The sequence below is a fragment of the Platalea leucorodia genome (assembly GCF_965183815.1).
Source record: "Platalea leucorodia genome assembly, chromosome: 20".
Taxonomy (NCBI): domain Eukaryota; kingdom Metazoa; phylum Chordata; class Aves; order Pelecaniformes; family Threskiornithidae; genus Platalea; species Platalea leucorodia.
Genome location: NC_138842.1, coordinates 3,986,564 through 4,004,980, shown reverse-complemented (window position 1 = coordinate 4,004,980; position 18,417 = coordinate 3,986,564). Strand labels below are relative to the sequence as shown.

The 18,417-nt window shown below is 40.8% G+C and overlaps 1 protein-coding gene across 1 annotated transcript in view; it reads left to right on the top strand.

The window, feature by feature from the left end:
* Positions 1 to 18,417, top strand: part of NCAPD3 (non-SMC condensin II complex subunit D3) — a 29,990-nt gene that overhangs the window by 5,096 nt on the left and 6,477 nt on the right. Inside the window, exons 7-27 of the mRNA XM_082330855.1 lie at positions 40 to 127; positions 1,457 to 1,590; positions 2,315 to 2,387; positions 2,997 to 3,122; positions 3,301 to 3,553; positions 4,066 to 4,128; positions 4,303 to 4,386; positions 7,133 to 7,206; positions 8,141 to 8,275; positions 9,060 to 9,280; positions 10,756 to 10,947; positions 11,291 to 11,388; positions 11,519 to 11,634; positions 13,089 to 13,196; positions 13,743 to 13,857; positions 13,953 to 14,060; positions 15,080 to 15,318; positions 16,063 to 16,142; positions 17,442 to 17,579; positions 17,916 to 18,049; positions 18,200 to 18,399. Of these exons, the coding sequence (XP_082186981.1) occupies positions 40 to 127; positions 1,457 to 1,590; positions 2,315 to 2,387; positions 2,997 to 3,122; positions 3,301 to 3,553; positions 4,066 to 4,128; positions 4,303 to 4,386; positions 7,133 to 7,206; positions 8,141 to 8,275; positions 9,060 to 9,280; positions 10,756 to 10,947; positions 11,291 to 11,388; positions 11,519 to 11,634; positions 13,089 to 13,196; positions 13,743 to 13,857; positions 13,953 to 14,060; positions 15,080 to 15,318; positions 16,063 to 16,142; positions 17,442 to 17,579; positions 17,916 to 18,049; positions 18,200 to 18,399 (2,779 nt within the window). The remainder of the gene's footprint in view (positions 1 to 39; positions 128 to 1,456; positions 1,591 to 2,314; positions 2,388 to 2,996; positions 3,123 to 3,300; positions 3,554 to 4,065; positions 4,129 to 4,302; positions 4,387 to 7,132; positions 7,207 to 8,140; positions 8,276 to 9,059; positions 9,281 to 10,755; positions 10,948 to 11,290; positions 11,389 to 11,518; positions 11,635 to 13,088; positions 13,197 to 13,742; positions 13,858 to 13,952; positions 14,061 to 15,079; positions 15,319 to 16,062; positions 16,143 to 17,441; positions 17,580 to 17,915; positions 18,050 to 18,199; positions 18,400 to 18,417) is intronic.

Sequence of the window (18,417 nt, the reverse complement as noted above, 5' to 3'; positions counted from 1 at the left end):
ATGAGAGGTGAAGACATCTCTTTGCCTTCTTTTGCTTAGGAATGTTAACGAAGCCAAGTACATTCCCGAGCTGGCCTATCATGGACTGCGATTACTCTGTTCCCCTCTACATGGAACGGAAGATAAGGTAAAAGTTGGACAAAATCTTTAAAATTCTCACTGCTGTATCGAAAAGGAGTAGTTGTTTCTTTCCTTCTCCGCGTGTCATTTTCGCTTGCATGTTTTTTACTTATTACATTAGTGTGTGTGTGCATGTCTTTGCTGGGTCAGAGGCAAGATGCTTTCTTCCACCCCAGTGCTTATTTACTTTGACTTGTATGATGATGCGTTTCATGATCACTGAATTCTGTACTCTAAGACTCTTGCGGCAAATGAATCGAAAACAGGATAGCTACAGTGGCATTAGATCTCTGTCTTAAAAAAGAGAATTCCAGGTTACTGCCTTTGCCTGGAATTTTCTTGGTTTCCTGCTAGGTGGAGCTCCAGCACTGCTTGGTAGCATTGGGTTGTGCAGCAGTGAAGCATGATGGGGAAGTGCTATGCGCAGATGATGGTAAGCAGGGCTGATTCTCATTCAGAGAATATTCTGTCATCATGGAACATCCAGTTCTACCAGAACTGTGTCTGCAGCTTTACCTTTTTATTCTGTTAAATTGTCAAGCACACTGTGTCATCTCCCACTTATCTGTGTGCTGCTCCTGTGGATGGGGCTTTTGAACTCTGGGTGTGACTGTGCTGCTGTGTCTGCGAGTCTCTGTAAACCCATCTGAACTAGTTCCGAGCTAGCAAGCCAGGGTATTAGCAGCTGTCTAGTCAGGAAAGCCTGGAGCTTAGTACACACTAACCTGGCATATACCTGAGTGTCTGCCCAGCTTTGGCAGCCTTAGACCTGTGTGTTTCAACCTCCTCGGTTTCTCAGTGCAGCATAGGCTTTTCAGAATTGTTGACATTTTTGGTATCACCAAGATGTAGTAGCTCCCCTTCTCAGACCCGCCTCATCTTCCCTGCCTCTCCTGTTTGACTGCCCAGTGAATGTCAGGATAATGAGGCATGCTGGGGTCCCAGAAGTGTGGAGAGGAGGCAGCTCCAAAAGTTGAAGTGCACACGGCAGTAAAAATATGCACTTAGTTTAAGACGTCTTCTGTGCAAAAACCAACTAATTTCTTCAAATTCCAAATGTCTGGTGAATTGAAGTCCATTGCTTTGGAGGGGATCTGTTGATTTTGTCAGGAAGCCCTTCTTAGGCCTTGTATGAGAGCATCACAGCTAGGAAAGACGTTGTGTGTATTAATGGGTTGTCTTTGAATTATTTGGCTGGGAGTCATATTTTGACAGGTGCTATTGTTTGGATCTAAGCTTGTTTGGTTCAGAATTATTTCATAAACCTGGTCAGAATGCTTATCCGCGGGCTCTGGTTGCTACTGAAATGAACCTGAAAATAACCTTTTCTTTCCAGATTCTTCGTAGTGTCTTCCAGCGAATCCTCAATGTCATTCTTATGCTGGAAAGTGGTACGGGTTCCAGACGCTCAGTCCTTGCAATCACATCAGCTGTGATCAGTGCCAGGAATCAGGCTATAAAATTCATCAGGTGAAGTACAGAGCTCTGGCACTACCCTTCCTGGGTATGTCTGCTCTTTCTTCTGGCATGCCTTCGCTTTACTGTTGAGTTGATAAAAGGATGAGACAAACTGGCACTGACTTTGAAGCTGTTTGTGCAAATGAGGTTTAATTAAAATGTCTGTAATGGGAATTTACTGAACTTGCTGGTGGAGGGTAAAGAAGGTTCTGTTTGACAGAAAAGTGGCAGTGAGTGGAAGGGACCTACCTTCTGTATTTTGCTTTGTGTCAGTTTTTCAGGTTTTGTAGTTTACTACAAAGTATTGTAAAGAAGATAGAAGATGAATAGGGAGCTTGCTTCTCCTTAGTTCTTTGCTTTCTCCTGCTTAAAGATCTGTTTTGCCTGTTTATTACTCAGCGGGTGCAGGGATCCGTGTTGTTGGAAAGTGTGGTTTGTGCAGGGATCCCCAGACAACATATACTAAGCAGACTGAGAATGAAGAAGCTTTTCATATTGTCCTTCTACTTGTAGAAAGGTATTGGAAGAAATGTTTTCTGCCTGCAAAGCCAGGTTAATGTAGAAAGCAAGTAGGTCTGTTCTCTGACCAGATCCTGTTGCCCTAGCGCTCGTGATTCCAGAACGTGCACTTTTCTTGACTTTTGAAATGCAATCCAAAAGGAATGTCCTTGACTTGATTTTTGCTCTGTTTATAAAACCAGCCTTATTAAGATTTGCTTCTTTTTATTCTGTGCAGTTCTGTAGTAGATGAGCTGAAAGAAGTTGTTTTTCCTGTTCTTCGAATATTACTGCAACATATCTGTACCAAGGTATGCTAAGCTTTCTTGCATCTTAAGCTGAAGAACTCATGCGTGAATACATTGCGGTATCTGTAACAGTTAGGAAATCCATTTTCACAACGTTTTGTAAGGAATGAAAAGATTTTAATCATTTGCAAATTCCTTGACAGCCTGATTGCGTTTTGTCTTGATCTTTATCGGAGTTTTCAGGCATCTTAAAAATAGTGTCACACTCTAGGAGAATACTGAGGGTGAACACTTCCCCCCTCATTCACAATAGATTGTACCCTACTTTTGACTTTTCCAAAATTTGCAGTTGCTTTTGCCACTGTTTTGGTAGAGGAGAATGAGGATTATGAGAGATCTTTGCCTAGCTAACTATCTGAAGACTGGCATGTATAAATACTGCCTCTGGATTTAATCTAAGCTCCGCTTTTGCCTTGGGGAATTTGCTGTGTGACTGTGGGTGAGTGCTGAAGTAATGACCAAGGAAGCTGTGATTGTTCTCCCAGTTGTTGCCGAATGTGACTGTATCTCCTCGTTAAATAAAAAATACTTCTCTTAAGCCCTAAAATGCCATTCTGGCTTCTAGAGCATAGCATCGAAATATCACACCATGCGATTGCCCTTGTTTTTCAGGTCCCAGATAAGGCCGATTATCGCACGTATGCTGCACAGGCCTTGGTGAATTTGCTGAATAAACTCCCTTGTACAGAGTTTGCTGACTTCATTGCTTGGCTTTATAAATACTCACGCAACACGAAAGTAAGTACATCTCCTTGATGTTCAGATAGAGCGGTATTTTGAAGATGAAGGGTCCAGTATCAGTACTGAATAGCATGGTTGTTATTGCTGGTACCTAAAAGCGGGTAAACCGAGTAGGCAATGCTTGTGTCTTTGCTTACATTAACAGAGCACCATGTGTGCTTTTTCTTCCGAACAGATTGCCTACAGAGTGTTTGCTCTTGATGTAGCGTTAGCTTTGTTGGATGTGCCAGAGAGGAACTCGGACAGCTCCTTGTCCCTGGATCATCAGAAGTTTCTAAAGCATAAGTTTTTAGTACAGGTCATGGTGTTTGGCCGGTGTTCGGACAAAGCACCCGTGGTCCGTAGCAAAGCTTTAAGCAGTTTTGCCCACTGTCTTGAAATGAAAGCTGCTGCTACCTTGGAGAGTATACAGGACTTATTACAAAGCTGTAAGTATTATGGATAAATTAGTGAAAATATTTCTTGAACGTTCTGGGGAATAATTACCGGGAGACAGGAGAACTAGTCGTCAGGAACTTAAAAATCTGCACATAGTGTCCTTATGTATTGTGTCATAATGAGAAGTAATAGATGAGTCTTGTTACTCATGAAGCCTTATATTTGGAAAGGATTTATTCTCATATATCACTCCTAAATAGATTCCTCCATGAGATACCTTTGAAGGATATTTACAGATGACTGAAATTGCTCATTGAAAAAAAAAATGGATTCTTGCCTGACAGTTGATTAAATCTTGAGTTGCCTTTTGCTTCTGCTAAGTTGTTTTGTTCGTGATTGGCATTCTGAACTCCCTCAGGTGTGGTAAAGGCCAGATGGCACAATTCAGAAGTATGCACATAGCATCCTACGGTTAGATTACTTGCCTGAAAAAATTTGGAATGACAGAATATCTGGAATTAAAATACTTGATTTAATTTCTTTTTTTATTTCTTTTTGGCAGCCTCTGACCATACAGTCTTGGAAGCAAACACAAACATTGCGAGTTTGATAGTCACTGCAGAAGGTATAGAGTCATTCTCTTATAGTAAGTCTCAGGCTTTTCTTGGCATGCCATTTTCTAAAAATATGCATATCTGTAAAACCTAGGGCATGTGTGAGGCTCTCTATTTAACTGTGCACCATCTTGCCGGGTGAACATACGCCTTTTTTATTCTTAAACTTTTAACTTTTCTTTCAGCTATGTCCAACCATGCACTGAAGACCCTACCGACTTTCAAAACTATCGAGTTGACGGACAGCAGTGATACTACTGTGCTTGATGGTATGTCAAAATTATACTAGCCTTTTCAGATAACTTTTCAAAACCTTAATTGAAATTAGACTTTCTGAAGTGTATTCATTGTCCATTTTTCAAAGAAAGTGGAGAGAGCTTTCCGTAGAGCTGTTAAAAAACACTTATGGGTGATGAAGGGGGTGGAAGTGCCAGCCATAAAGAAATACTATTTCCACTCAAGTCTGAAAAATACATTTAATCTTGAAATACTGGTGTTCGTTTGTACTAATATGGTGGCAACACTTGTTGAAAAGCAGGTAATTTATCCTTTCCAAAAAGGATGGTAATTGACGTGGGATATAATACTTGTAACTCCATAAATTTAAGGGTAATTAAATCCCTTGCTCCAGTGCACAAAGAACTAATATATTTTTCCTACATAAAACACAGCACCTTTGACTAGCACTGTTATGTAGGGAAGAATTCACTTCTCTGCAGTATCAAGTATTGGCTGGAGTTGAAAGCAAAGTGTCAGGTTAAATGGACTGATGCAGAATGGCAAGCAGCTAGTTCTAATTTGTTGATAGCATGAAATCAGCATGTAAGTTGGCTTTTGTGACCACGATGTTCCTTCTTTGAATCTCTTCCTTTCTTTTCCTCTTCCACGTAAAAGCTTTTCTTCCTAACCTTTAGGCCTCTGCCAGTATCTTTGCTCTCAGTTCTTGCAGTTCACCTCTCTTGAACTGCTGACAATTCAATTCTCTGCTTAGTTCACATCCCGCATTTGTGTCTTTGTTACACGTCTCATGCTGCTCTTCACATGGGATCTCTCTCCCTATCTCCATGAGCCAGTCTCCAATCTTCTCCACTGAAAGCTTTCTTTTAAAACATTTCGCTGATAAATTTTGTTAATCTGCTCTCTCAGATAGAAATGTCCTCCAGGCCACTTAAGGTATTGTGTCTTCCCTGCTTAGTTGCAGACTCCTTGTGGCAGAGGACGCCTGGTTTTGTATCTGATACCCAGCTGAGCATACACTTGGCACTTGGCAAAACAAATTCAGAAAAGGATTGGATGAAAAAGGACTGTCTGGAGCTCAAGAGGATAGCTGAAATACAGGGCTCTCCAAGTCAGTCAAGGTGCATTAGTAAAGCTGTCTGGCACACGCTTGCATTTGGCTTATGCCTGTGCTAATTTTGCACTTCTATGAAGACCAAACAGCTCATATTTTAGAAGCAAAATAAATCTTAGCTGAGGATAGTCAGAACGTGCTAAATGCACAAGGGCAAAGATAAGAAGGGTAGGGATAATCTGCAGGGTGAAGTATGCGCTGCAGAATTACCACTGCCCAACAGTATACAAACATTATGTTCCCTTGATACTTCTCAGCCATTAAGAACTCAGGTTTTTTGTTTAGTTGGTGGTTTGTTGTTTTGTTTGGGTTTTTTTTCTCTCTTTTCTGTGTCACTGTGAGTGAAAGCGATGTCAATTGGCAAAGTGTGATTATTTTAGCAGATTTGGTCACCTTCACAAGAGCTGGACTATTTTAATGGCAAAATCTTGCAAGAAAAAGGTTCTGTGCTTTTTCTGTCAAGCTGTTCTCAGGAGGAAGATACAGTTGAAGTTAGCTGCCCATTAAGAAAGCGCAGATCAAAGTCCCTTTGCTTCCTTTGGTAAAAATTTATTTTCAAACTACTTTTGATTAGTTCCCTGTGACTAATCCTATTTCTTAATGGCAACAGAGTGGATCTCCGCATGAATCTCTCTAAGTAACTGATCTCTGAATTTGGCATATATTTGGGAAATCTTACTTAATGCTGTAAGAAATCTAACGCACAGCAATAAATAGAAACCTTAAAAGCGATGGTAAAATGCTTGAAATCAGTATTGCCAGCTTGTCAATAGTCCGTTTGAATGATTCAAAAGGTGAGAAATAGTTGATTGTGGCTCTGTGTCATTTAATAAACTATCATCTCGATTATGTATTTTTCTTGCAAACGTGCAGAAATAAGTATGAATATGGCTATGAAAGTAGAATTTGAGGCCTAGCATGACATTCAGGGAGGGGAAATGTGTTCTGGTTTCCTTGTAGACTCTTGGCTTCTTCTTTGCAGCTGCCATTCTGCAGCCTCAAGGAATTCAGTCAGTTCATATGTGGAGTCATTTCTCCTGTAAAACGACAGCAGTTCATATATTAATACTTTGTACCGTGTGGAGCTCTGAGGCATAACTCACAAAAGGTTGTAGGCATTTTAAGCTCTCAGCATACAAGTCTGTTAACCTGTCTTGGGTCTGCATTGCATCATTTGTCTGTGGTCTGCCCTCAACGTGCTTTTCCCACAGATGGCAGGGTTACCTGTGCTACGGGCTTTTGTTAGAACGGTGCATGATTCATCTGATGAGCTTTCAAACCGTGAAGGTAGCCTAGCATCTTTTATGTAGAAAGATAAATAGGTCAGAAATTACAGATTTTTCTTTTCTTTTTGCTGCGTGTATCGAATGATTTGGTATGTCACTTTCTTTTGTGGTAGTCCAAGGTATATTTTCAAATGAAAGAACTTGGGGAAAAATGGTTGGTTTGGTTTTTTTTCCCTCTGGCTTATACCTCATTCTGAATTATTCTGGGTGGTTTTTTGTTGTGCTTTGTTCAGTCCTCCTCTCTTGCCCTCTGAAAGTCTCGGGCAACAAATTGTCATGTTCAGAGCTGTATTCCGCCTTGCTGCTGCACAGTGTTCAGTGTTTTAGTGCTGGGAAATGGCGGTGTGGGTAATTCCTTTTTATCGCGGTTTTGGATAGGAAAAGAAGTCATGGCCATGCTGAGACTGAGAGCTGGGGATGAGAAAACCAATGTGAGGAAATCTGCTCTCCAGGTACGGTGTTTTTTGCATGCTTCCCTGTTCTCAGTGATTACCCAGAATGCTGTTAAAATAAATAATTAGGCCATAGTACTGTAGCGAACTGTATGTGACTTTGGCCACCTGTAGCTTCGTGCTATTCCTGCAGAGTGCCTACAGGCCTTAAAAAGGTCTTGTTTACTAGTTCCTGATAAGTAAATAATGCAAGGATGATGATGGAAAATTTTTCTAGTACTCTTGCTGGCATTCTCTCATTCCGTCATTTAGAAAGAGAGGCTCTTTTCAAATGTCAATAGGCATTTCAATTAAGCGACTTCCTTATAAACTGAAGCATATTAGCTGCTTAGTTTGTTTTGACCTTGTTAACAAAGAGATTAGGTTATATCCAGCCTCTTTTTGAGGTATGCATTGCTTTGCTTGTTGCTTAATTTTTTTGATGAAGTCATTAGCTTGTAAAGAGATACGCTTCAATGAAAATTTCATCGTTTCAAAAAATATGCGTCTGCTGTTGACTGCCTTCCTCTGTTAGTCCTCTTCACCCCAACTCTTCCCCCTCAGTTCACACGCTGATTTGAGCTTCTCAAGTTAAGGCTTTACAATTGTCTTGTTCTGATGCTTTTTGATTAAAAAAAAAAAAATCCCCTCTTCCTTATTACCAGGTAAAAGACATGGTTCATACAAGAGACACATTATTTTCAAGGGGAGATTGTGACATTCACTCTATCCAAATGCTGTTATAAAAACGGAATGACTGAAAAGATACTTTCTGTTTCATTCTACATCTCTGGTTGTGCCCAATACTCATAAATTATTAATGTGATGTTTCGCTCTCGGTGAGATAAATTAATCTCTAGTTAAAGTTGGTAGGGGGTAGATTGTATTTTTGATTTGCTACCCAACGCGCATGGCCTGTATTCCCAACAAAGTTATGCTGATATTTGACTTCCAGGTATTTATGAACATCCTGAAGCACAAAGTGATCCCTTGTACCGAAGAAGATTTGTCCACTCTTCAGGATCGTTGCCGGGACCCTGCTGTTTCTGTGCGGAAGCAGGCCTTGCAGTCTATAACAGAGCTCCTTGTGGTGAGAAAAAAATGTCATGAATTCTTATGCAGACGGGAGATGATTGAACTGTGGGTTAAAAGAAGGAGGAAACAGACAAATCTTGTACACGTCAGTTGTTCATTCAGTGAATTTCATTTTATGACTGTGTTTTAATTTTTTTTATTACCTTTTGACTTGTAAGTCATGACTCATTCTTATACATACTTCTGATTTATGTAGGATGCTTCCAACTGTTGGAAACATTTATTTTCCTGGCCGTTGATTTATGTGTCATGGAGAAAATGTTTATGTTGCTGGCCTTCTCAAGTTAAAAAAAAAATCTGAATCACTTTACTAAGATGGAATGTGTAGATGATAGCACTGCAATATTTTTCCTTCTTTTCTATTTATTCGCAAAGGGTTAGTAACTTAAGCTTGGCGCATAGGGTTTATATTAAGCAAAGCTCTTTTTTTTTTTTTTTTTTTAGTGTTAAATCATCTGCTGTACAGCTTTATCGCAACACTGTTATAATTATTTATAGGGTTTTAAAACAAAGTATTACAGTACTTTAGCAGAAGCACCAGGTAGCTTGATCATAGATGTGATCAAATCCCTTGTGGTGTCAAGGAGGTACAAGTCCCCTTGTCCCGTATGCTGCCACATTGCAGTGCTAGTTGAGCAGTATGCTGGGGTTTATTGAAATTTGTTTTCAAAGTTAGTAGCTGAATCTGGATGTTGCTAGGCCTTTGCTGGTCTTACCTATGCATATAGGATCCTATAATGATTTAAAAATATTTCTAATACAATGTGTGTTTCTCTCAGTCTCAGCACAATAACGTCCTAGTGCAGAAGGCCTGGTTAAACGGAGTGGTGCCTGTTGTGATGGACACTGAAAGTTCTGTCCAAGAAAAGGCCTTGGATTGCCTTGATCAGCTCTTGTTGCAACATATAAAATGTTATAATAAATTCAGGAGTGAAGATGAAAAGCAGACTCTAGCGTGGGATCTCCTTACCCTCCTGACTTCAGAAAGCCAGGAGCTGAAGTAAGTGCGTTTTCCCCTTCATTGTGGGCTCTGATGGCTTTTCTGTAACAGCCCTTTGTCCGATGCGTTGGATGTTTTTATTGCCTTTACTATGTTAGCATTCAGGGACAAAATCCAGAATTTTTTTTACTTTTAATCCTGTTAGAATACACAACTTTTCCTTTACAAAAGGAAATTGCCTGTTAACTGGAGGACTAAGATAAGAGTATGAGTTGATACTCTCAGCGCGCTCATTCACTGTGTAGCCCCAGACCATTAGGTATCATAGTTTACATATTGTTTAAATGCCTGTGCTGTCTATCGTGCAAGGACAAGAAACTAAATTTATTGTTGGGGTTTTTTTTTAAGCTATTTGAATTCCCTGCTTGAAACAGTCAGTATAAGTGCATATTAGTGCTTGAGTTGGAAACTCTCACGTTGTGAGGTGCTTGTGTTGCTCTGCCAGCTCCTGGGACAGGGGAGCTGTCGAGCACAGACAAGCTGGCCGTTGGTGAGAAGAGTGCAGTTTTCCTGTGTGCCAAGTATTTTCACTTGCTGCTCTTGTTACCTGTGCTCTCTCCCTGAACTCAAGTGTTCATATACAGGAGCGTTGCATGCTGTTCTTGATGTGTTGATAGCAGCATGAATATTTAAATGAAATGGAGGTGTTCTGATGACAGAAATAAGAGAGGATATATAAAGAAAGGAGAACATCGCCTTTTATTAATTCTGATGTACAATATGTTACTTGTCTTATGACAAATAGAATTATTCTGCCTTTTGGAGAATGCTGTGGGAAGAAGCAGAAGAAATGGGATGACACACAGTATGACAAGGACACAACATTGATTAAAGACAGCTGTATGTTTATTAGTCAACAGGGCATAATAGCTCAGAAATAGAAAATGAGATACTGGTTGTGCTGCCTTGCCAATCTGTGAAACTGTCAATGTTCTAATTTGGGCTATTTTATAACATAGTTTGCAGATTCATGGTACCTTCTTCTTCGTGACCTTAGAGTACCTTGCAGCTTGATAAATCTCGGAACTCTTTCAGCGTGAAGTAGGTAATTAGGGTTAAATAGAAAAATGAGCAAGTTATGGTGCCTTAACGTTACTGTATCCTGTCCCATTATGGGTATTAAATAACAACTACTAGAAAGTCTTTGTTACAGATCACTGAAATTGTATTTTCTTGATGTGTCATGGTATCAGTTGGACCTTCTATGTTGCTGACACAGAGCACTACATCCATGCTTGTATGCCCGGTCTGTAGTGCGTCAGGATTATGAACTGAAAGATTGAAAATATTGCTAGTAAAATACGTAGTAGAAATCCTGATGTATTCTGAGTAGTGGGAATGCCGAGCGATAGCAGCTTTGTTGTGTTGCCCCGTGTATCCTGGACAGGGATGTTGGATTTTACTGCCAGTGTTTAAGACCAAGTGTTTTGTTTACTCCTCCTTTAACTTATTTTTCTTTTCTTTCTTCCTTGTAGACGTTACTTGACCAAAGCTTTTCATATGTGGTCCAGACAGAATAAGTTCACCTCCACTTTCATTAATAACGTCATGTCTCATGTGGAAACGGAGCATGCTGTAGCGGCTTGGATGTTGCTTGCTAAGGTGGCAGGTTCTTCACCCAAGCTGGATTATTCCAAGATCATTGAATCCTGGGACAATGTCAGCAGGTATATGTGTGCTTTGAACTCGATCCTCCATTCTGCAGGAAAGAGATGGGGGTGAAGAGGAGGAGCAAAGCAAGTGAGCACATTCTGTCCTTCCACAGGCAGACTGCTGTTTAGCTGCTTAGATCACAGTTCTTTATTCAGGCAATTGGTTCTGCAGGTAGGAGGCAAGCAATGGCCCGCAGATTTGTACAGTAACCAACTCTTACCTTAAGCTTTTTGAGTTTTCATTTGGTTTGACAGGTCTGCCTTAATAATGCATATCCCAGATGAAAGGATTTTTCTACTGTGATTTGGTGTTGTTCCTTAGTGATAATGTTAGTTTGTCTGCTCTGCTATTTTTCAGGCAGCAGAACGTGAACACTGATACTACAGGACATATACTGTGTGTCATCGGTCATGTTGCAAAGCACCTCCCTAAAGGCACCTGTGAGAGGCTGATCGGTGAGTGGCCCTGAGAAACTGCAGAGGGGAAGGCAGGGTTCATGCCTCCCATCTTAACGGTTCTGTCTTCTCCAGAAGCAGTTGATAAGCTTAGAAAATGCTCATTTTATGTGTGTGATCTCGTTTTCAGATAATATCAAGTGCTGGCTGAGGGAGTCTCAGGGTCCCTTGGAAGTGATTAGCCCAGCTGTAGAAACTCTGCAGAAGCTCTGCCATGCGTATGCAGATGTGCCGGAGGAGGCACAGGTGTGACTTAAAATACGTCTTCTAAAATAGCTTGTTTCACACTTAGGGGGGCTGTCTCTTGAAGGCAACTTCTGTCTCCAGTCTGTTGCTTGATTAGCTCTCTAAACAAAGAGGATCTGACTCCAGCAACTTGAGTCTGTTCTGCTCAGCTCCTTTACTTGCTTTGCTGCAGTTGTGCTGGAGAGCATCCTGTAGCTCAGCATGGGCTTGTAAGAAATCTTCTTTCTTCAGAAGCATTTTTTTTCTCCCCACCCAAAATGCCTTGCATTTGCCTTCTGTCAAAGTTTACAGAATTGCTAAAGGTGCCTTTATGATATCAGCTATTTCTCAGGCTTGGTCCAGTTTGAAGCTACAGGTTTATACTATATGCTCTGATTATTCTATATCAGAGCTGCTGTAGATACACATATTTTCTAGAGCCCTTTCATGGCACCAAACAGGGAGTTAATAACACATCAATTGCACATTTCTCTTTTCTGCCCTCTTTCATGGCACCAAACAGGGAGTTAATAACACATCATTTGCACATTTCTCTTTTCTGCCCCCATTTGTTTTATGCCATGGCTTTGCTCTGCTCCTGTAGTGAGAAGGCAGGCTATCTGCTGCTGGTAAAATAGAGACCTCGGCCTGAGCACAGTCGCAAAGAAGATGAAGGTCTCTCTTGCTAATGATTTCTCTTTGTGTATGTGTTATATTTCTCTTTCAATATTGATGACGTCTATTTTACAATAGGCATCCCAATAAAGTTCAGTAAATATATACAAAACTGCGCACTCTGTGCTTCAGAAGCCAGGGTGGGTTGATGGTTTCTGTATTTTTAGATCGACGGTCAGAAAATCCTCCCTTGTAGGTATAGGCATCACAGTATGTTGGCTTACAACCAAATGCAGATGTTCCTGTACATTGGTCACTTTAGCAGTTCTAACACCTTAGCTGCCATACATATATGTATTTTGTTTCTTATGTTACCAGTTTTAGATGGTAGAAAAAGAGAAATGATGTTTTATTTTCATCACAATCTGGTAGACGATTAGCTTTTTTTTGTTTCCCCTCCACTCCTCAGAATTCACATCGTGTTTTCATGAATGGAACTGCATTTTCCAAACAACATTTAAAAATTCACACAGACAACCTCAAATGTGTTGGATATACATGAAACAGTCGCCTAAATCCTTTTTGTTTAAATCTGTGTGACTTCTGTAATGAAGTAAACTTAGGCCTGTGGATCATTAAAAGCCAGATTCTCCAAGGTGTTTTGACACTTGCACGCATCCTTTGATGTGCAGGAAGAATTTTAAAGCTCTAAGGCACTGTCTGATTGATTTCAATAAGACCTAGATTATTAAAAGCATATAAAGACTTTCAGATTAGGGATTCATGTGTGGACAGATATTACAGCTACGTTTTATTTAATTAATAAAGTGCTGAATTAATTTTGTTTAATTATGGAACAGGAGCTGCTCAACCAGGTGTGTGGAGATTTAGTATCCACCTGTGAAAGCTATATTTCGAATATAGTCCTCAAAGAGGATGGAGCAGAGCAGCTGCAAGAAGATCTCTTGGTAAGTATGGCTCCCCTTCACAGACTGGTCAAAGGATGTAGGTCTACTTGAAATTGGTGTTCCTTAAAGTTCACGTCAATAACTGTGTTACACAGGAAAATACTGATGTGCACTCCTTGTGTGTAAGCTCGTAACGAAATCTGGTATTTATGGGCCTGGGAGCATACAACAGTTTTATACATCAGCAGTTGCTTTAAGGATATGATACCCCATGTATTTTTAATAAAATGACATGGTTTTTCTTTGCTTTTCCACTCATATTTCTTAGATGAGCTGTTTGGGAAATAAGTCAGTAAAACGCATAGAATGCTTTGAGGAGTATTTCAGTTATTAGTAGATGTGTGGGGGTTATAGCATATTAAACACACACACGCACACACCCCATTTCTGTTTCAAAGCTTCACCTCCTGTTCTCCAGCCACTGTCTTCTTGAAAAGACTGAGGGAATTTTAAGTTGGTTTTGGAGAAGTACCATACCGACTCCTGCTGACTTAATTTGCAGCTCAGCCATTGCCTTTTGACTGCAGTGTTGCTTTATCTCTGTAGGTGAGACACCTTTTCATCTTGGGTGAAGCTGCACAGCTGTGTCCAGCCAAAGTGGAGAAACGCGTCTTTCTTCTGATTCAGTCCATTCTGGCTTCTTCTGTCAACGAGGACCAATGTGAGGCTCTCTCCTTACTGCCTTTAGTTTTGCATTTACAGACAACACTGATTACCAGAAAAGCATGTTTTCATTCCTGACCTGTTCTCTCCTAGTGTCTAGTTCTCCAGATGGTGAGGAAATTCCAGCTTCTCAGCCACTGTCCCAATTCAGAGGATCAGCCATGCCTCCACTGGTCAGAGCTCATGCATTCATTACTCTAGGTAAGTGCCATCCTGCAGTAGAAGCGTGCCCTCATGTACCCAATTCTCAGCCTTTTTGGTTAAAGTTCTGCTCAAAAGCTGCGTCAGTTGTAACAGATAGCCACAGTGCTCAATGGGTGCACTGCCTCAGCTCATAGCTTTTAGCAATGCAAATAGCCATGGTAACAAGTTGCACAAACCATAAAAATACTGCCATCTATGTGACTGCTTCTTGAGGTGGTTAATGCATTAATAGTGATTAATAATTAGTAACATCATTCAGAATTGTACTGTCCTTGTACTCAAAAGTTGTTGCTGTCTGGCTGAGGGATCATCTTACACGTAGTAAAGTGCTCAACAGAGGATGAAGAAAACTTGGTGCTTTTGATGCGGTTTAGAGCAGAATGACTGCACGTAGTTACTTGTTCTCCTCAGCATGAACAAAGAGCTGCTTTGTGATAGAAGCCTGGTCAAATCTACATCTCCAGTATTATGGAGAGTACTAAGTGAAAGTTCTGTAGTACCTCTGTGGTTAGGAACAAGTTTCTTCTCTTGTAGATAGATAGTATTATTCTTTCCTTAACTGCTTTGGGAAGCTTAATATTTCTGTACAGAGCTTAGAAACAGTTAGGGAGAAGTAATGTTGGAACGCAGGCTATTTTATATTAAGTTGGTTTAGTGATGCTCTTAGAGGTGGGTGTCTCCCTGCTATGCCTATGACAGCTGGGGCTGTTCTTTTTAGCTGCTTTGAATAATACCCTGTACACAGAAATAGTTTGCTGTGAAGGAGGGAATTTGGCATAGAGACCCACACTATAGGTCTAAGAGGAGTTTGGAAGAACTCCTTGAAGTATCATTTCTTTGAGAGATCGTGCAGATTGCTCATCAAGTTTCAGCAAGTGTTTTTTGTTTATTCCCCTGTTTACTTCCTGATTCCTTTCTTGGCTCGTATGGGACTCAAAGGAGGCAGTAAGCTGGGCTGTGGTGGTTAGGGAGAAGAACAAATTCACAGCACTGACAGTCTCGTCTCTGTTTCACAGGTAAATTGTGTTTACAGCATGAGGATCTGGCAAAGAAATGCATTGCAGCTCTAGCTCGAGAACTGGAGGTGTCACATGATGTGGCTGTTCGCAATAACGTTGTCATCGTTATGTGTGATCTATGTATCCGCTACACATCCATGGTGGACAGATACGTTCCCAACATTTCGTTGTGTCTGAAGGACCCAAATCCTTTCATCCGTAAGCAGACGCTGATCCTGCTTACCAACCTTCTGCAGGTAAATAGAGGTCCTAAGCTTGTATCTGACAGCCCGCTTCAAGTACCTCTGTTGTGCTGAATACTGGCAACCTGACCAGTGCGTGTATTGCTTGTACCTTGATTAATCTACGTTTAATCATGAAGACTTCAAACTGTATATTTTGTTACTGCTTTGTTTTGCTAGCTAGGCAGAAATCATATCGAGGACACTTAACACAGTTGGATGAGATTATTTTTAGGCAATGGTTACCTCTTTTCTGGTCTTCTCTTTGTTTCTGTGAATTCCCTTCAGTTTCACTCCTATATGAATGAATATAACAAGCATCACAGCACCTTTTTTTCCTACTGTCTCTGCTTATTGTTGTGTAAATGTTGAGAGGCTCAAGATGTTTACCTTCCCAATGTTCATATGAAACCAACCAAGGCAGATTTGGAGTGCATTTAGCTCTGAGAACAGCGTTGAAGAGCATGTGTGCCTTGGGATGGGGGAACAGATTTTTCATGTTTCCAGTTTTATATTGATACCTGTGGTAAACCTAGATGCCTGCTGCTGTGGCATTTATGCTGTTTAAAGCATCCTCCAAAACATTGTCTTCTTGGGGTTTATTTTGTGTACCTCCAGCTGAAGTTGTGTAGCTTGCTCGTTTGCCTGATGTACGTTCTGCTAGGCTCCATCAGATATTGTCCTGACTACAGTCTGAAGGTTCACACTAGGTTTTTCCTGATTCAGGTTGATAATTCACTGTCTGCCGATTTCTAACAGGAGGAGTTTGTGAAATGGAAAGACTGTCTCTTCTTCCGTTTCGTCAGTGTCTTGGTGGATCCAAATCCAGATATTGCCAGGTAAAATACCCATCTCTAAAATAATGAAGGAGTTGAAGATCAGAGATGTACTCAAAACCAATCTCGGTCTTGCACCTTCAGCACGCGAAGAAAAATTTCAGTGAGAGAGTAGATGATTATCCCATTAACCTCTTCACTTCTGCAGTTGTTCATGCTTTAAGGTCTACAATGGTAGCAAAGGAGTGGTGAACCTCTTTCCAAGTCATTTGAAGGTCCCCAAGTAGCAAGCTTGGGCTGTCTTCAAAGCATGCAGCTCTGCTCTATTTTTGACCCTCAGTTATCAAAAAAAAAGGAATTTTTGAAACAAGCCTTTATGAAATCTTCCTCATGGTTTTCTAATAGGCTCTGTCTTGAGTGCCAGTTTCGTTTTAGGAATAGGGTTACATATTCTCTTTTTTGATATATGGCATGCCTTGTCTTTTTAAGCCTTCTACCACATTTTGTAATACTTTGACATGTAAGAGGAGTTATGCGCACTGGCTTTAAGTGCGTGTTTATGAAGTTTTTGTAGGTTTCAAAGTCTCAAGCTGCCCTGTTACGTGAGAAATGAGAGTGGGGCAGATTTCTCTAAGGATGGTAGATCATGCAGGGATGCTGGATGCAAGGAGGCTTGGACACCTTGCTACTTGTTTCTACCTGGAACAATCAATCTGAAGATTGGTGTTTCCAAGGCCGTCAACCTGTCGTTGCTTGCTAGCGCATATTCACACTTTCTTTTCTCTTCAGTGAGTTTTTAATATGTAAAAATGTCTTTCCAGTAGATGGTGACATTGCAACATCATGTTCCTAGAGCTTTAGCTAAGGAACACGGTGCTGTTTCTTTGGGAACCTTTTTCTTTGCATCTGCATTCAGTGACCGCGTCCAGACAAAAACATGTTCTTCAGGTCTGGGATTGACTTGCAGCTTTTGCAGGACTTTTGGTGATTAACTTTTTGCAAAGTACTGTAAGTGTCTCAGCCACAATGGAACTTAAGTTATTTAAATAATGGAAGTGTTGTGCCTGGATTCAAGTTCAAATTTATTTCTGTCTCTGTTTACTTTAATGGTAAAAAAAAGGAAGTAGTATTGTGGATGCTGAAAATGTCTATCTCTTTCTGGATGAAAAAAGGCTTAAAGTCAATGAGCTGATATCCTTGTTCAAGCCCAGGTGGAGCTGGGCAAGAATTAAATGTGGTATTGAGGGAGACTTGGCAGAGGAAAACCATCCCCCTGCTTTACGGCCTGTGAACCCTACACCGTTTCAGGCATGGCTTTTAGAAGCTACCTGATGATAAGTTCTTTCTTTTCATCCTTTCCAGGTTTGGAGAGTTCTGCCTGGTGCATCTCTTACTGAAGAGGAATCCAGTAATGTTCTCCCAGCACTTCATTGAGTGCATCTTCCATTTCAATAGCTATGAGAAACATGAGAAGTACAACAGGTTCCCCCAGAGTGTGCGGTCAGTTAAGCATATTTTTGTCTCCTTTTTGCTAAATGATTGTCTGTCTGGCCATGCAGCTTTTGGTCACAGCAAAGCACTCATGGCACTTTATAATTATGTATGCAACAGGGTGAAAACAGCTAGGGGAAACTGTTAAATTAAGAGCATCCTGCCTTCCCCGTTACACTTCTGGGAGGACTTCTGCATGTAATTTGTGGGAGTGTGTGGTATCCTAACAGGTTTATGGGTCTTGAAAATGACATTCAAATATTCCTTGCTGATTTAAAGCCTTATTATTTCAGTGAGTTCGTATAATGTGACTTGGCCCTTGTAAAATGTCTTGCTCTACCACAGGGCAAAGAATCTCTTCTCTCTGAAGGGAAAAGATAACAAAGAAAAAAGGATGCATATCTATAAGTTCCTGCTAGACCACTTTACAGATGAGCAGAGGTTCAACATCACAACAAAGATCAGCCACAGCATCCTAGGTAAGGGTCCGTCTTTAAAAATCTGGCAAACAAAGAACGGATGTCTGTATAAAACCATTAGGCTCTCAATCCAGCCATGTTATCATCCTGTCTTTACTGGCACTGCTGTTTCCAGTAAAGTACTTCTTATTTCTTCCCTGTGTGTTCCAGCATGCTTTGTGGATAAGGTCCTTCCATTGGACCTGGAAGCCAGTGAGCTGCTCTCGGATACATTTGCAGTCCTTAGCTGCAAAGAAATCAAGCTATCGACTATGAGATCAAAACCCGATGAAGACATTCAGCCTGATGAAGATGAAATGGCAATGGCCAATGCTGTCATGCAGGTGGCACAAAAAAAGCTGATCTCGCAGGTGAATGGCACTTGATCT